Source organism: Myotis yumanensis, unplaced genomic scaffold (assembly GCF_028538775.1).
Source record: "Myotis yumanensis isolate MYYU_CA2020_CCGP unplaced genomic scaffold, mMyoYum1.0.hap1 SCAF_7, whole genome shotgun sequence".
NCBI lineage: Eukaryota > Metazoa > Chordata > Mammalia > Chiroptera > Vespertilionidae > Myotis > Myotis yumanensis.
In genome coordinates this window covers 66162536-66180166 of record NW_027223758.1, presented here as the reverse complement: position 1 = coordinate 66180166, position 17631 = coordinate 66162536, and the positions used below count along the sequence as shown (strand labels likewise).

General features: G+C 41.6%; 1 protein-coding gene across 2 annotated transcripts in view; it reads right to left on the bottom strand.

The window, feature by feature from the left end:
- The window catches only part of EEFSEC (eukaryotic elongation factor, selenocysteine-tRNA specific), a 237031-nt gene that overhangs the window by 133238 nt on the left and 86162 nt on the right, over positions 1-17631 (bottom strand). For both annotated transcript variants that reach the window (XM_070421586.1, XM_070421587.1), the window contains exon 2: positions 14626-14833. In XM_070421586.1, the coding sequence (XP_070277687.1) occupies positions 14626-14833 (208 nt within the window). The remainder of the gene's footprint in view (positions 1-14625; positions 14834-17631) is intronic.

Genomic DNA, 17631 nt, shown 5'->3' with positions numbered 1-17631 from the left:
CACTTGAAAGCAGCAAAGGCCTGATAGATGGGACTCCTTGGCCCTAAGCCTGGCTGATCTGACAAGGCTGTTCTCAATGTCAACAGTTCTCCTCAGGCTAGCAGGCTTCCAAAAAATTCACAATTACTGGCAGCCACTTCCATTGATGATCTCCTTTCAACCCGATAATCCCTAAGTGAAGATTTTTTATCCACAGGGTGCAGGGAGGAGGAGGCTCAGAGAGGAGCACTCAAAGGTCAAGGTAACACAGCATAACTGAGATGGGAACTTAGCCTGTTCCACAGCAAAACCTAGGTAGGGCCTGCCCTTCATACCCTGCCACCCTCTGTAAATACCGTAAGAGCCGGGCTCAGGGCTGTCAAGATTATAATGTGTGGTTTACAAAAGGTATTATGGTAGATAACGGCTTACTTAATAGGTCCTTACCCCTATCACCACTTCTACCAACTCCCACTCTATAGGAGTCCAAAGAAGTGGAAGCTCCTGGGCCCAAGATCCTTAGGCTGGAAACATCTTTCCCTTGATTATCTCCAAGAGACAGGATTGTGCAGAAATAGCATGAGCTTCTAAATCAAGGTAGGTAAACAGGAAGATTGGTCTGTGTGACCTGACAAGTCAATTCACTTCCTCTGAGCCACACTCATTTATTCTGCATATATTTATTGAACACCTACTGTGTGTCACAGATTGTGCTAGGTGCTGGGAGACAATTGGAAGCAAAACAGATCCACCTCTGATAGCTGGAGCTCACAGTCCAGTGAAAGAGTCAGAATTGTTTTTATGGACCTACACAATATGTTTGTTAAGAAGTTTGATAGGAAAACCAAGATGGCGGCAAAGGTAAACACCGGAGATTGCTGCCTCGCACAACCACTTCAAAAATACAACTAAAAGACATAACGGACATCATCCAGAACCACAGGAAGGCTGGCTGAGTGGAATTTCTACAACTAGAAGGAAAGAGAAAAGCATACCGAGACTCAGAGGAGGTGCGGTACGGAAGTAAATACAAAGGTGCGGAGGTGCATGCGAAGAGGGCTGGCGGCTGAGGACACGATTGTCTTTTTCAATCGGGAGGGAGTCTCAGGCTCTGAGCTCCAGTTCCGGGCGAGTCTCTGGGGACCCAGACTCATACAGGAGAAACGGGACTGTCTGTCATCGGTTGGAACTCGAGGGCAGCTTTCTCTCGGAGGCACTCGCGGCGATTGCCAGGACCTCTGAAGGCAGGACTGAGAGCAGCCATACTGCTGGCTCACTCGGCCCGCCCTGTTGATCCCCTGGGACCCCGCCCCCACCCAAGCTGTTCACGGAGGCTTTTGCATATGAAAGGCCCGGCCCTTTGTAATCTGAAAATAATTTAACAAACTGCAGCTGCCCCAAGGCCATTGCTTTACAGCTGGCTTCTGCCGGGTAGCCGCAGGCAAAGGCTAGATTAGCACCTCCTTAGATCCAAGAGCCAGTGTACCCAGTGGTCAGAGTGGGACCATCCAATTACAACTCCTCAGATCTATAAGGGACACACTCAGGGGGCAGACTCAGTGAGCACCAAAGCCCCACTGAAGCAAATCTTGCCCCAAAAGGGTGTCTTCAGCACAGAAGTTCTCCCAGCATAGACACAGCTGATTTTCACAGCCAATTGGCCTGGAGGTCAAATCCTCCCAGTTTTATCTACAACAATCAAGGCTTAACTACAACAAGACTGTGCACAAAGCCCACAAGGGGGTGCACCAAGAGTGTCTACCTCAGGTAATTGGGACACTTAGCACAGAAAGCCACTCTATCGACACAGCGAAGCATAAAAAATGCCGAGACAAAGAAACAGGACACAAATGACAGAAATGGAGGAAAGAAAACTACTGGATATAGAGTTCAAAACCACACTTTTTAGATTTTTCAAGAATTTTCTAGAAACCGCCAATAAATGTAGTGAGATCCTCAAGAAATCTAGTGAGACCCTCGATGTTGTGATAAAGGACCAACTAGAAATTAAGCATACACTGACTGAAATAAAGAATATTATACAGAATCCCAACAGCAGACCAGAGGATCGCAAGAATCAAGTCAAAGATTTGAAATACGAAGAAGCAAAAAACACCCAACCGGAAAAGCAAATTGAAAAAAGAATCCAAAAATACGAAGATGGTGTAAGGAGCCTCTGGGACAACTTCAAGAGTACCAACATCAGAATTATAGGGGTGCCAGAAGAAGAGAGAGAGCAAGATATTGAAAATCTATTTGAAGAAATAATGACAGAAAACTTCCCCTACCTGGTGAAAGAAATAGACTTCCAAGTCCAGGAAGCACATAGAACCCCAAACAAAAGGAATCCAAAGAGGACCACACCAAGACACATCATAATTAAAATGCCAAGAGCAAAAGACAAAGAGAGTATCTTAAAAGCAGCAAGAGAAAGAAACTCAGTTACCTACAAGGGTGTACCCATACAACTGTCAGCTGATTTCTCAACAGAAACTTTGCAGGCCAGAAGGGAGTGGCAAGAAATATTCAAAGTGATGAATACCAAGAACCTACAACCAAGATTACTTTATCCAGCAAAGCTATCATTCAGAAGTGAAGGTCAGATAAAGAGCTTCACAGATAAGAAAAAGCTAAAGGAGTTCATCACCACCAAACCAGTATTATATGAAATGCTGAAAGGTATCCTTTAAGAAGAGGAAGAAGAAGAAAAAGGTAAAGATACAAATTATGAACAACAAATACACATCTATCAACAAGTGAATCTAAAAATCAAGTGAATAAATAATCTGATAAACAGTATGAACTGGTGATTATAATAGAATCAGGGACATAGAAAGGTAATGGACTGACTATTCTTGGGGCTATTCTTGTGGGGGGAAAGGGGTGTGGGGGGTGCGGGAAGAGATTGGACAATAATCGTGCACCTATGGATGAGGACAGTGGGTGGGGAGTGAGGGCGGAGGGTGGGGTGGGAACTGGGTGGAGGGGAGTTATGGTGGGAAAAAAGAGGAACCAATGTAATAATCTGAACAATAAAGATTTAATAAAAATTTTAAAAAAAAGAAGTTTGATAAATGACACAAAGAAGCCAAAGGTATTTATTCCACATATGCCACCTCTCCTAAACATACAATGACTTAATTTTTGTTTATTGATTTTTAAAGAGAGAGGCGGGGGGGGGGGGGGGGGGGGGGCGGGCGAGAAACATCAATTTGCTGATTCACTTATTCATTCACTCATTAGTTGCTTCTTGCATGTGCCCTCATGGGGATAGAACCTGCTCAGAAAGGGGCACTGCATCCTTGGCATATGGGATCAATGCTCTAACCAACTTGAGCTACCTGGCCAGGGCTGTGGTAACTTAATTTTATTAAGGGCACAGAGACATCCATTGTTAAGTTCTGGCAGAGGGAGGTGGGAAATTCTGCAACATCAATCACATTTGTCTTGAATGATCCCTTGTTGCTACATTGAGGTCTCTGACTGACAGTTTACTGTCCCTGGACATGTTCTGTCATGGTGTCAGCTCTGGCTGTGTCTGAACACAGACCCCTTACCCATCCAAGAGGCCGTCTGTCATAGGTTCAAACCTTGGAGTCATACAGACCCCAACTGTGTAGCTTGGCTAGATGACCTTGAGTGATTTATCCTCTTGAAGAACTTTGCTTGCTCCATCAGTAGAACAAGGGGCAAGGCTCCTTTACAGAATGGGTGTCAGAGGAAATGAGAAAACAGCAAGCAGAGTTTCCAAACAGGTCAACAGGTGTGATTTAATTTGCCTACAGAGTACTTTTTCTGAATTGTGGATTCATTTTTTAAATTTTATAAATTGGAAAATGCTATATAAAAATTCAAATATATGTTTTTTCTTTAAAACAGTAATACCTGGTAATACTAGCCAGGCCATCATGGTCTGAGCAGTTACCGTCCCCCATTTAGCCAGAGCCTTGACCGTCTAGGCCACCAGAGTCCCTGCTTTGCTTGCCTCACTCAGTGACCTTATTTGCCATTCCAGGTATCTGAATTTGCAAACCCTGATGCCTGGGCCTGGCACAGAGTAAACACCCAATAAATGTTAACTACTATTATTACTACCAAGGAACCAACCAGCACCAACACAGCTCCTCTGCTTTGCAAGTGACTAAAGAGAGGTGGCCATGGAAGAGTAGGAAAAGTGGGCATTCATGGTGAAACAGAAGAGATGGGGTTTAGTCCCAGTCGACAGCTGTCTGGCTGTGTGGCCTTGGCCAAATCCTTGGCCATTAGTTCGGTCCATATGTTCAGTGTGGTGTGGGCCACAGGGTCCAAGGTCCAATGTAAGCACATAGGTCTTAGGTCTATAAGCAAACCTACCTTTCCCAACCCATTTCTCTCTGAGCTCATTCTCTGGGGACAGAAACACAAGAAAGAGCAAGGCCTCTCGAGTTGTAGACTTAGAAGCACCATACTTGCACTTCTGCTTCATTCTATTACCCAAAGCCAGGCACATGGTCAAGTCCAGAGACAGAGGCAGAGGACACTTCAAACTTAAATGCCCAAGAGGGTGGATGCAGAGAGGGTAAAAGATCATTCAACCCATCAGCAAGACCTATCAATTCTACCTTAGAAATACTTTCCACGCCTGTCCAATACTCCTTCTATCTTATTGCTACCACCACTTCAGTTCACCATGATCTCTCTTACCTATCACCACCTGACTGCTCTGTCCAAATCTTTCTTGTCCATTCCTTCTCAGACCATTCTCAATGCAGCAACGAGAATAAACTTAAAAAGAAAACCTGCTCTGACCACTCATTTAATTAAGTCTGCCAAATGGTTTCCTATTGTTCTCAGGATAAAGGTGAAAATCCTGACTAAGGCCTGAATTGTTTGCAATTTTCAATTGAGGGGTTATGTTAAAGCAAATAGGTGAACCTGGTGAAAGGGAGAAAGAGAGTGAGGAGGGAGTGTGGGAAAGAGAGGCTTTGTAATGACTTCCATGTGAGGACAGCCTAGGACCCCTTTCTCCAACCTCATCTCCTTCCATCCTTTCTTTCACTTTATGGTTGGAACACATCATAATTTCCCAACTTGTACACTATTTCAAGCCTCTGGGGTCTTAATTGGACTGCTCTGTGTCCAAGTAGAGTTCTTTATCCCTCCTTTTGGTACGGATTCAAAACCCTCTGCCTTTCTCCTTTCCTTCTTCTAAGGAAAAAGAAGAGAGGAGAAGAGTGCAGGTTGGTTTGGCTCAGTGGATAGAGCGTCGGCCTGCAGACTGAAGGGTCCCAGGTTCAATTCCAGTCAAGGGCAGGGAGAGGAGAAGGGAGAGAGAGGAGAAGGGAGAGAGAGGAGAAGGGAGGGAGAGGAGAAGGGAGAGGAGAATTCGTAGCAATTCCGGCCTACCTGAACAATAAAAATCTACAAGAATAATACTTTACCTAACACCTAAAGAACTAGACAAAGAATAGCAAACAAAGCCCAACGTGAGTAGAAGAAAGAAAGTAATCAAGAGGAGCGCAGAAGTAAACAGAGTCTAAAAAACAAAACAAAACAAAGTTGTCCAAAGAAATTGAAGAAGATACAAATAAATGAAAGCATATACCATGCTCATAGATAGAAAGAATTAATATAGGCCTGACTGGTTTGGAGATATCACACCAATATCACACTATACTACAAGGTCACATAATCAAAACAGCATGGTACTGGCATAAAAACAGATATATAGATCAATGGAACAGAACAGAGAGCCCAGAAGTAAACCCATATCTAGTCAACTAATATTTGACAAAGAAGGCAAGAACATACAATGGAGTAAAGACAGTCTGAGAAAATAGTGCTGAGAAAATTGAACAAATACATGCCAAAAAATGAAACTATACCACATTCCTACACCACATTCCTACACCATACACAAGAATAAACTCAAAATGGATTAAAGACTTAAATATAAGACTCAAAACCATAAAACTTCTAGGCAGTAAAATTTCTGACTTTTCTCTGAGTAATATTTTTTTATATATCTTCTCAGGCAAGGAAAACAACCCGCCGCCCCAAAGAAAAACTAATGGGACTACATCAAACTAAAAAGTTTTGGCACAGCAAAGGAAACCATCAGCAAAATGTAAAGACAACCTATTGAATGGCAGAAGATATTCACCAATGATACCTGACAAGGGTTAGTCTCCAAAATTTATAAAAAAGTCAGACAACTAAGTACCAAAATAACCCCAAACAATCCAATTTAAAAAATGGGCAGAGGAAATGGTGATGGAAAGATACATGACTTGAGGTGGGGAACACACAATGATGTATTATAGAACTGTGTACCTTAAACCTATATAATTTTATTAACCAATGTAACCAAATAAATTCAATTTTGAAAATGGGCAGAGGACCTGAATAGACACTTCTCCAAAGAGAACATAAAGATAGAAAATAGAAATATGAAAAGATGCTCAACCTCACTAATTATCAGAGAAATGCGAATTAAAACCACAATGAGATATCACCTCACACCTATCAGAATGGCTATCATCAATAAATCAACAAACAACAGTGTTGGAGAGAATGTGGAGAAAAGGGAACCTTCATGCATTGTTAGTGGTAATGCAGATTGGTTCGGCCCCTACAGAAAACAGTAAGGAGGGTCCTGACACTAGGGGGGTGAGGTTATAAGTGGGGGGTGGTGGGGGCAATGGGGGGATAAGGACACATATGTAATACCTTAATCAATAAAGAAAATAAATTAATTAATTTAAAAAAAAGAATGACAAACCACACATGTGGAATGAGAACTCTATCCATGAATTAAACATTAATTGTATCAGTTAACATTTAAATGTGGTATTTACACAATAAGTTTCAAGTAGAAAAAAATTTATTTTAAATGGAACTCTGCCTTATGACTCAGTGATTCCACTTATGGGTATATATCTGAAGAAACTAAAAACACTAATTCAAAAGAATATATGCACTCCTATGTTCATTGCAGTGTTATTTATAATAGTCAAGATACAGAAGCAATCCAAGTGTCTATCAATAGACAAATGGATAAAAAAGCTGTGGTACATATATGCAATGGAACATTACTCAGCCACACACACACAAAAAAATGAAATCTTACCATTTGCAGCAGCAATGGATGGACCTAGAGGATATGATGCTAAGTGAAATAAGTCAGTTAGAGAAAGACAAATACCATATGATTTCACTCATATTTTGAATCTAAAGAACAATATAAATGAACAAACAAAATAGAAACCAACTCAGATACACAGAACAGACTGATGGTTGCCAGAGGGGAGGGAGGTTCGGGGAACTGGGTGAAAAAGGTGAAGGGATTAAGAAGTACAAATTGGTAGTCACAGTCACAGGGATGTAAAGTATAGCAGGGAATATAGGGAATGTAGTCAACTAGAGGACCGGTGCACAAAATTTGTGCGGGGTGGGGGGTGGGGGAGGGGGGTGTTCTCAGCCCGGCCTGCACCCTCTCCAATCCAAGACCCCTCAGGGGATGTCCAACTGCCCTCTCGAAATCCGGGACCACTGGCTCCTAACTGCTCACCTGCCTGCCTGCCTGCCAGATCGCCCCTAACCACTCTGCCTGCTACCTGCTCGCCCCTAACCTCTCTGCCTGCCTGCCTGATGGCCCCTAACTGCTCTCCCCTGCCAGCCTGATGGCCCCTAACTGCTCTCCCCTGCCAGCCTGATCGCCCCTAACTGCTCTGCCCTACCAGCCTGATAGCCCCTAACTGCTCTCCCCTGCCAGCCTGATCGCCCCTAACCACCTCTGCCTTGGCCCCCACCACCATGGCTTTGTCCAGCAGGACATCTGGAAGGATGTCCGGAAGATGTTTGGTCTAATTAGCATATTACCCTTTTATTAGGATAGATCAGGGGTGGACAACCTTTTTGTGAATGCGTGCCAAAACCAGCAAAATCTCTGACTCAAAATTTTTCTGCGTGCCAACCTTAATTTTTTGAGAACATGTTATGCCTACTTGATATCTCTTAAGGTGTACGTATGTGAAGAAACTTGAAGAAATAATAAAATTCATTCGAGTGACAAAAACAAAGTATATGATGATGAAAAATACATTTATTTTTTAATGTATACATGTACACTGATAGTCCAACAGAAAACTTTATGACTCCGTTTGATATTATCAGTGGGACTTTTGCTGCTGCATCACTGATGACAGAGATTTTACATCAGGTTAATATTTCGTGACCTTCAGAGATATGCACGAGCTACTACTTTCATCCATCAGGCTACTCCTATTATGAGACTTAACAAAATTCATCACTGAAAACAAAGATTCACAAGCATACATGGATGAAACCAAAACACTGGTCGGATCTAGAAAGGCAGAGAGAGTTAAGGCAGAGGCATAGAAATTGCTCTTCCCCTCTCTTGTCAATCCATGTCTATGGTCTTTAAGATAACTTGTTATGTAAAATTATTTATTTATCTAAGATGCACCTACACTGAATTTATCTGAAAAATAAAGAAGTCGATATTAAGAAAAAAATTGTAAATGGAAGATTATAAGAGAGGGTTTCGCGTGCCAGCAAAAGTTACTGGAGTGCCATGTTTGGCACGCGTGCCAGGGGTTGCCCACCCCTGGTATAGATAATATTGTAATGACTATGTATGGTGCCATGTGAGTCCTGGAAGTATCGGGGGGAACACTTTATAAAGTATATGAATGTCTAACCACTACGCTATACACCTAATAATTAATAAAAAATAATATTGAGTGCAAACTAGAATTGAAAAATTAAAAAATATATAATACACTTAAGATTCTACCTCAAACACAAAAAACGAAAGCATTAAAATTGCAAGAAGCAAATACACAAAATATATGGGCATAATTCAAATACACAAAAGCAGACTGTGTAATGTACTTAAGGGAACATGTTCAATCTCACCAGTAATTAAAGAATCACATATTAAAACAAGAGGAAAGTATCATTTCTATCCTACTAAATTTGAAATATATTTTAAAATGATAAATCAAAGTTATGTGCTGACACCTGTGTGAAAAGGGACAAACCTTTTGTGAAAGAATGTGGCAATATACATTAAAAAGTTCTAAAAGGGTCTATACCAGGGGTGGGTAAACTTTTTGACTCGAGGGCCACAATGGGTTCTTAAACTGGACCGGAGGGCCGGAACAAAAGCATGGATGGAGTGTTTGTGTGAACTAATATAAATTCAAAGTAAACATCATTACATAAAAGGGTACGGTCTTTTTTTTTTTTTTTTTTAGTTTTATTCATTTCAAACGGGCCGTAGTTTGCCCACGGCTGGTCTATACCCTTTGATCCAACAATCTTACACCTCAAACCTCTGATGAAGAAAAAACTGAAAACATGGACAAAGTTTAATGATGGTCAAAGATGTTCACCCCAAGGTCATTTATTTATAAGAAAGAAAACAGAAGCCAGTTGAAAGATTCAACAACAGTGACTGCTACATCAAATGTTAATAAAAGCATAATCAAAACTATAAATACCTCATGATTATCAATATGTGGTTAAAAGGGGAAAATTGAATTCAGCAAAATTGCAGGATAGTAGCTTAACATGTAAAAATCAGTTGTGTTTCTATACACCAGCAAAAACAATCTGAAAAGGAAAGTAAGAATGCAATTTCATTTATAATAGCATCTTAAAGAATTAAAGACTTAGAAATAAATCTAACCAAGGACATGAAAGACTTATATACTAAAAACTAGAAACCTGATGCACAAAATTCATGCATGGGTAGGGTCCCTAAGGCCTGGCCGGTGATCAGGGCCAATCTGTGGGGTGACCTGTGGGGCAATCGGGGGAGGGCGGGTTCCTTGCTGGCACCCGCCTTGACTGGCCTATGGGGCGATTGGGGGCCCCACTGGCACCAGCCTTGACTGGCCTGGGGCCTGCGGGCTGGGGGCAGGTCCTGCATTGTCTGCCCCCTGGTGGTCAGTGCACATTATAGCGACCGGTCGTTCCACTGGTTGTTCTGCCATTTGATCAATTTGCATATTAGACTTTTATTATATAGGATTATAAAACATTAATGAAAGAAATTAAAGAAGATCTAACTAAATGGAAAGGTGTCTGTGTTCATGAATTGGAAGATTTAACGCTGTTAACACTTGGAGTGAGGGAAACGAGTTAAGTCGGCTCGCGTGAATTGCGCGTACTCCGCGGGAGCCGTCTTAACTCGGTTCATATAGATTTGCGGTGGAGTGCGGGAAACGTGTAAACTCGGGCCGATTGTAACTGCGTATTACCAAATATTTGTTTGTTTGCCGTTCACAAAGATACCTACCTGCGTATGCGAACCGTTTCATACCCATTGGGGTAATAGGTATCATAAAAATCCCTGATTTTGCGCGGGAAACCTAAATAATTGCCCGCGCCATCTTATATTTTGGCGGGAAATTCACCCGACACCGTAGTGTTAAGATGTTCATACTACCTAAAGTAATCTACAAATTCAGTGCAATCATGATTAAAATTGTAAAAACTGGTTTTTGTAGAAATGGAAATGCAGATCCTCAAGTTCACATGGGAATTGCAAGGGGCCTCAAATAGCCAAAGTAATCTTGAAAAAGACGCATAAAGTTGGAAGACTCAACTCAACTTCCATACTTTGAAACTTACTACAAAGCAGTAAAAAAGTAGTGTGGTACTGGCATAAAGACAGACACATAGACCAATGAAACAAATTAAAGAATCCAAAATAAACCCACACACATATGGTAATTGACTTTTGACAAGAGTAAAGGGAGCAAGGACAATCTTTTCAACAAATAGTGCTGGAAAACCTGTCCATCCACATGCAAAATAATGAAGTTGGGCCCTTAACTAATACTGTATATAAAAATATAACTAAGACTGGATCAAAGAGCTAAATAAACTTAAGAGCTAACACTATAAAATTCTTGGGAAAAAAACTGAAGAAAATCTTCATGACATTGGATTTGGCAACAATCTCATGTAATGCCAAAAGCACAGGCAACAAAAGAAAAAATAAATTGTATTTCATCAAAATTTAAAAACTTTCATGCATCAAAGGATATTATCAAGAAGTGACAAGACAATCTATAGAATGGAAGAAAACAATCTATAGAATGATTTGAAAATCATATATCTGACAAGGGATTAATGTCCAGAATATATAAAGAACTACAACTCAACAACAACACAATTAAAAAATGGGCAAAGGACTTAAATAGATATTTCTCCAAAGCATATAAATGGGCAAAAATAACATGAAAAGATGCTCAACATCATTAGTCATTAGGGAACTGCAAATCAAAACCACAATGAGATACCACTTCATACCTACTAGGATAACTATTTTTAAAAGAAAATAAGTGTTGGCAAGGATGTGGAGAAGCTGCAACTCTTGTGCATTGCTAAAGAGAATGTAAAATGGTGCAGCTACTATGAGAAACAGTTTGGTGGCTCTGTAGAAAGTTAAACAGAATTACCATGTGACCCAGCAATTCCACTCCTGAGGATATACCCAAAGGAACTGATAGCAGGTATTCAAATAGATATTTGTACACCAGTGTTTATAGCAGCATTATCCACAATAACCAAAAGGAAACAACCCAAGAGTCCATCAATACATGAATGAATAAATAAAATATGGTATATGAACACAATAGAATAGTATTCACCTATTAAAAGAAATGAAATTCTGACACATGCAACAACATAAATGGATCTTAAAAGCATCATAGTAAGTGAAATAAGCCAAACACAGTAGGCCAAGTATTGTATGGTTCCATTTATATAAAGTATCTAGAATAAGCAAATTCATCTAATATAATAATAGAGGAATATGCAAATTAGCTGGATGCTGTAAGGTGACGACTGATCTACAAGTGGCAAAGAGCTATAGGAGGGCGGGTCAGAGAGCTACAGAGCAGCAGAGAGCTACAGGAGGGCAGGGCCAAGAGCTACCAGCAGCGGTGGGCGGTGTGCCCAGCTGAGGCAAGAGGCAGTGAGCTACTCGCGCATGGATTTGTGTGTACTAGTATAGACAGAAAGCAGACTAAAGGTTATCAGAGGATTTGGAGAGGGGCGAGAGAAGGGAAGTTATTGTTTATGTTGGGAATCATGAAAAAGTTTTCGGTTTAGACATTCACAGCTTTGTGAATGTATTTGATGCCACTGAATTGTACATTTACAAACAGTTAAAATAATAAATATTATTTATGTATATTTTACTAAAATTTAAAAAGTGGGGGGGCAATACTATGCATAGTGAAAAGATAGGAATGAAATAAACAAAAATGTCAGCAGCAGCTATTTTGAGATAAGAAATCTTTGGGTGGTCTCCTCTTTCTTTTAATCACTTTTCTCTATTTTCCAAATTTTCTTTCAATTACTCTTTGGATAGGAAAAAAATGTTTCATGTTTTAAAACTTCAGGATTTAATACATACAGTACATAGTTCTCCAGCCCAAATTTTTCCCTTGATGATAGAAAATTTCTTTACATTTGGACCAGCATTTACAAAGGATTTACTCAACAAGGGACTATAAGAAAAGGAAATCATCACTTTAAATGATTTAAAGAAATTCACTGTTGCACAGAGGTAAGAACTAATGTTTTCTTAGGAAAGGGTTCACCTTGACCTGGCCACAGGCCCATTGAGCTCACTCACATCACATCAGGGTTTGATATCAATCCTTTCCTTTATCTGAGTTTCTCTCCTAGCCCTTTGGGTGCTGAATGAGGAGAGGACAGGTTTCAAGGCCCCTCAGATAGATAATTTCCTCTGGATGTGTGATAAAGTCCACAATTTGACATTCAACCAATAAATTAAAATAGAATATAATTTAAACATGCAAGTGAGAATTTTTCTTAATTTAATTAATTGAAATAATCAATATTAATTCACCCCTAAAAGTACTCTAAGCCCATCCCAGAAGGTCTTCTTTATATAGCAAATGATACTGACATTGTGCTAGGTTTTTATGCATAAGTCCAAAGGACCTGTTCTCCCCTTTCTGACAAGTAAATAAAACAGTAGGGAATCAAATGACTCACTAAAAAGAAGATATAATTTTTTATCTCCCTTTTTACAGTCTCATATCCACTTCCGTTGGGAATAACAAAGTCTGAATTTTTATGCAACACTTATCTAAATGTGTCGATTTTATCGGATTGATGAATTTTGCTAACAAAAGGCAGCGCTAGGAAATCTTTTATGACATATTTGGCCCATTCACAGGCCTGGAGCTTTAATTTAATCAACTTGAGAATTCTGAGGGAGAACTGCAGGTGTTGGATCTGAAAAAAAAAGTCATAAATGGGAAGGCATATCAATCTTTATGATGGGGAAACAAAAACACTCTACTTGATTGCCCTCCACAGGCAGGAGAAGGAGAGGTGGAAGTAGCAGGACATTGTCTCAGGCTGCATAGCACAGAGGAAGCACTGCTGTCTCCTGGTGACCACTATTTAGTATTGATCAAAAAGTGCTGGACCAGAGAAGAAGAGAGGAATTGATAAAACAATGAGATTGGCCAACACTGTGTGCTCAACAAGGATGTTTTCTCCTTTTCACGACCACATTGGAATTAGTCATTCCCTTGGCCACCTGAGCAACCAGATGGCTTCTGTCCCATAGTCTCCACACCCCTCCCACCCCCACCCTGCCTAATAGCACTGTCACTTTTCTTCCCCCATGGACCTCCCCTATCAGAATGTGCTGACTGTAGACAGAGCCAATAGCCTGACAAGATCTGCTGGATCTCCCTAGTTCACCCTCCCCTCCCTCCACTACCTTGATTCTGAGCCACACTTCTCTCCATGCAAAAACCACCATGACCTCCCCCGATCTGTCTCTCTGTTGCCTCCAGATCCTCCTTGCCATGCCATCCTTTCACCTAGAGCCAGCCATCTCTACATAGGAGGGGAACCTCTTTCAGTCAGTCTCCTGCTCAAAATTTTTTAACTCCCTACTTTCCATAAGATGAAACTGTAAATTCCTTAGCACGAAATACTACAAAGGTCCTTTTGTCATCTGACCTTTCACAGTACCCCCAACACAGCAATGTCCATCGGTCCATTCATCTGTAAAACCATCCAATTTTATAAACCTCTAACGGAAACATCTAGTCATCCACCTGAACTCATATCTCCTTTTCAATTCCTATCTCCAGTTGCAGCTAAAGCGGCAGTGAGGGGATACAGTCCCTAGCTAAATGAGCAGGTAGTATGGAGTCCTCAGCAACAGAATTTCAGTGAGAAGGGTATGCCCCTTCCAGGTCCAGGTCCTAAACACTAGACCTTACTGCAAACATGAACACAGCACTGCCTGTGCCCACTTTGACCACACGAACAAGGAGACACCCTACAGTGGAGGGCCAGCAAGATGGAGGCAACCTGGGTTTCTCTAAATGTCATGCAGAGCAAAACCACACACTGCTCATGTTAGGAAATTACCTATAAAATCAACTTCCTGCTTCTTAATGCCTCTGTACTGTTTGGTCTCTTCCAATAGCACCTTAGCCTTTACCCTTCATGCAAGCAAGGGCCAGGCGATATCCCACTTACTAGGACCCAGTGTTGACAGCTGCCTCCCAATCCATGTGTGCCCTGAAGCCTGCTTGTGTATGTGAACCTTCCTCTCATTGGCAAACCTACTTGGTGTTCTCCAGGGTCTTCTGCATTTTCTTGGTCATTTTCTCTATCGCTGCCTGTTTCTTTCCTTCAGCCAAGAGGTCCGTCTTGTTCAACACCACAATCAGCTTCTGGCAGGCAATCTGTCCAATCACAAGGCATTCTGCTGACTGGGTCTGCATCCCCTTGGTCACATCGATGACCAGCATCATCAGATCAATGATCTGGGCCCCTGGAAGGAGAAAAGACAAGGTTAGAAATGGAAAAGGGAGAGGTGAGCTCAGAAAACTGCCCAATGCCCTAGGTCAGGCAAAACCGGCCAAATTAAAGTATTAAAAGTGGGTGGAGTGGGAAATGAACAATTATCACATACCTCCTAGCACCAGGCCACAGGTGACATGCTTTGACCTATAAGATTTCACTGAATTCTCACAACTAACATGAAGGGCAGGTGTGTTACCCCATTTAGAGATCAGAAAACTGAGGCCTATAAAGGAGAGCTTGCCCAGGCCACACAGCTAGCCTGAGTAGGGCTGAGTGACTCAAAAACCCATGACTTTCTATTGCACCAATCCTATCATTTCATTCCGTCCTACATAGGAAAATATAAGCAGAAAAAAGCTTAGTGTTAGACTTGACAAATGCCTAGAGATTTGCCTTTGCAAAGAGATAGGAGAGAAAGACTAAAAAAGTGAAAGAGAGACCTAGCTGGTTTGGCTCGGTGGATAGAGCATCAGCCTGTGGAATGAAGGGTCCCGGGTTCAATTCAGTCAGGGGCACATGCCTGGGTTGCGGGCTTGATCCCCAGTAGGGGTGTGCAGAAGGCAGCCAATCAATGATTCTCTATCATCATTGATGTTTCTAGCTCTCTCTCTCCTCTCCCTTCCTCTCTGAAATCAATAAAAATATATTAAAAATCAACAAAAACCACACACTTGGTGGCTTAAACAAGAGAAATTCATTAAAAAAAAAAAGTGAAGGAGGAGTTTGGGTGGGGAAAGGGCATCTCCTCTATGGCTCCTGGGCCTTCTCCTCATAGTACTTGTGGTTTCCTCATGATCATTTCATGCTTGACTGGACTGTATCTACTCACTTCTTCTGTCCTTTCTGTGCTGGCTGGGGGCTTCCTGTTCTTTCGGGGGGCAGAGTAGGAGCATTCAACTATATCAACAGAGCATCATATGTGTATATACATATATGTGCATGTATGTGTGTGCATGCATGTGTGTGTGTGTGTGCACATGTCAGATTGTGAGTATGGCCTAAACACACAGCCACAGTTGAACTGAACAATAGCAGGGACAGTGATTCTATCATCTACCATGAGCAGGACAAATTATGTACAGCAGACTCATCTTTTTAAGCAATTGAGTCCAGCCCTAGCTGGTTTGGCTCAATGGATAGAGCATCAGCCTGCAGACTGAAGGGTTGAGGGTTCGACTCCAGTCAAGGGCACATACCTTGGTTGTAGGCTCAATTCCCAACCCTGGTTGGACATGTGCGAGAGGCAACCAATCAATGCGTCTCTCTTACATCGATGTTTCTCTCTCACTGTCGCTTCCCCTCCCTTCCACTCTCTCTAAAAATCAATGGAAAAAATATCGGGTGAGGATTAACAAAAACACAAAAACAACTGAGGCCTATAAAACCTCATCTGAAAGATTCTCTCATTTCTACTGAATCACCAACTCCCTGGAATCCATCTCTGTTCCAGCTCCAGTTCCCATGACCCATGGCAGGTCCATGTCAGCTGTTCCTTAATGGGTCCGTTCACCTCAACTTGTCCCTCTGAAATCCATGCTCCAAGCAGCCTCCCAAAAGGAATTTTCTAAAGATACATAACTGATTCATACACTGTTGGAAGGGTGGGAAGGGGTTAAATTAGTACAACCTCTATGAAGTTTGTGTTGGAAACAGCTATCAAACGTACATAATCTTTGACACAATCAAGCTCACATACATGTAAAATGTCCTTATAGCAAGCTTATTCCAGTTGAAAACCCTGGAATATCCATCAGTAGAGGACAGGGTAAAAATAATGCTACAACCATGTGACAGAATACTATATGGCCATTAGAAATAATGAAGAATCTCTTTCTATAGCACTATAGAATGATCTCCAGGGTAAAGTAAGTGAGAAAAGGAGTAGAACAATGTAACTTGTGTTAAAAGGAGGAAACGTGTGTGTGTGTGTGTACTGTATATGAGTATCTGCTTCTATATGCATAAAATATCTCTGAAGGAATATAAAAGAAACAAATAACTTTTGGTTGTCTGTTGGGAAAAGAGCTAGGTGACAGACAGACATGGGACAAAAGCAGGAAGAAAAATCCTGACTGTAGATTCTTCTGTACCTTTTCATTTTAAACAGGAGTGTATACTATCCATTCAGAAATAAATAAAATTATAATGTTAAATACATAAATATCAAGTAAAACATTGACCTGACTGTGTTATTCTCCTGCTAAGAGCCCCCACTGTCCTATGATTAAAACCAATCTCTGTGGTGTTGCTTCGCCGGGCCCCCTATTACCTCACAGTGCCGAACACTCCCGCTGTGCCAAGGATTACACTGCACTTCACAGAGCCCTTCTCTATGCTCCTCACTCAGCTCCGGGGTGCCTTCCCCCCTCCCCCTCACACACATTAGCCTGAGCCCCACCCACCTCAGGTCTCTCCACATGTTCTCCAGCCTGTCGCCAGTACAGTGCTATGTGGCTAGGTTTTAAGGCAGCAGGATGGGACAAAGCCTGCTGGTAAGCAGTAAGGATGTGCATCCTGGGTTCTCAGCCTGTGTGCACTTCTCAGCAAAGACTTCACAGCAGAATGGCCCCAGTGACTGGCTCAGTGGCCCCCAACACTGGTGGGCAAAGCTGCACCCAGAGAGTTAGGCTACTCTACCCCATGAGTGATTTATGAACCTTGTTTCAAGAGTAATTCCAACTACCCAGGCTCCCTCTAAAACCTAAATGTCATCCCTCACCTCACCCAAACTATTATTGACCGATTTTACAAATGAGAAAATCGGGC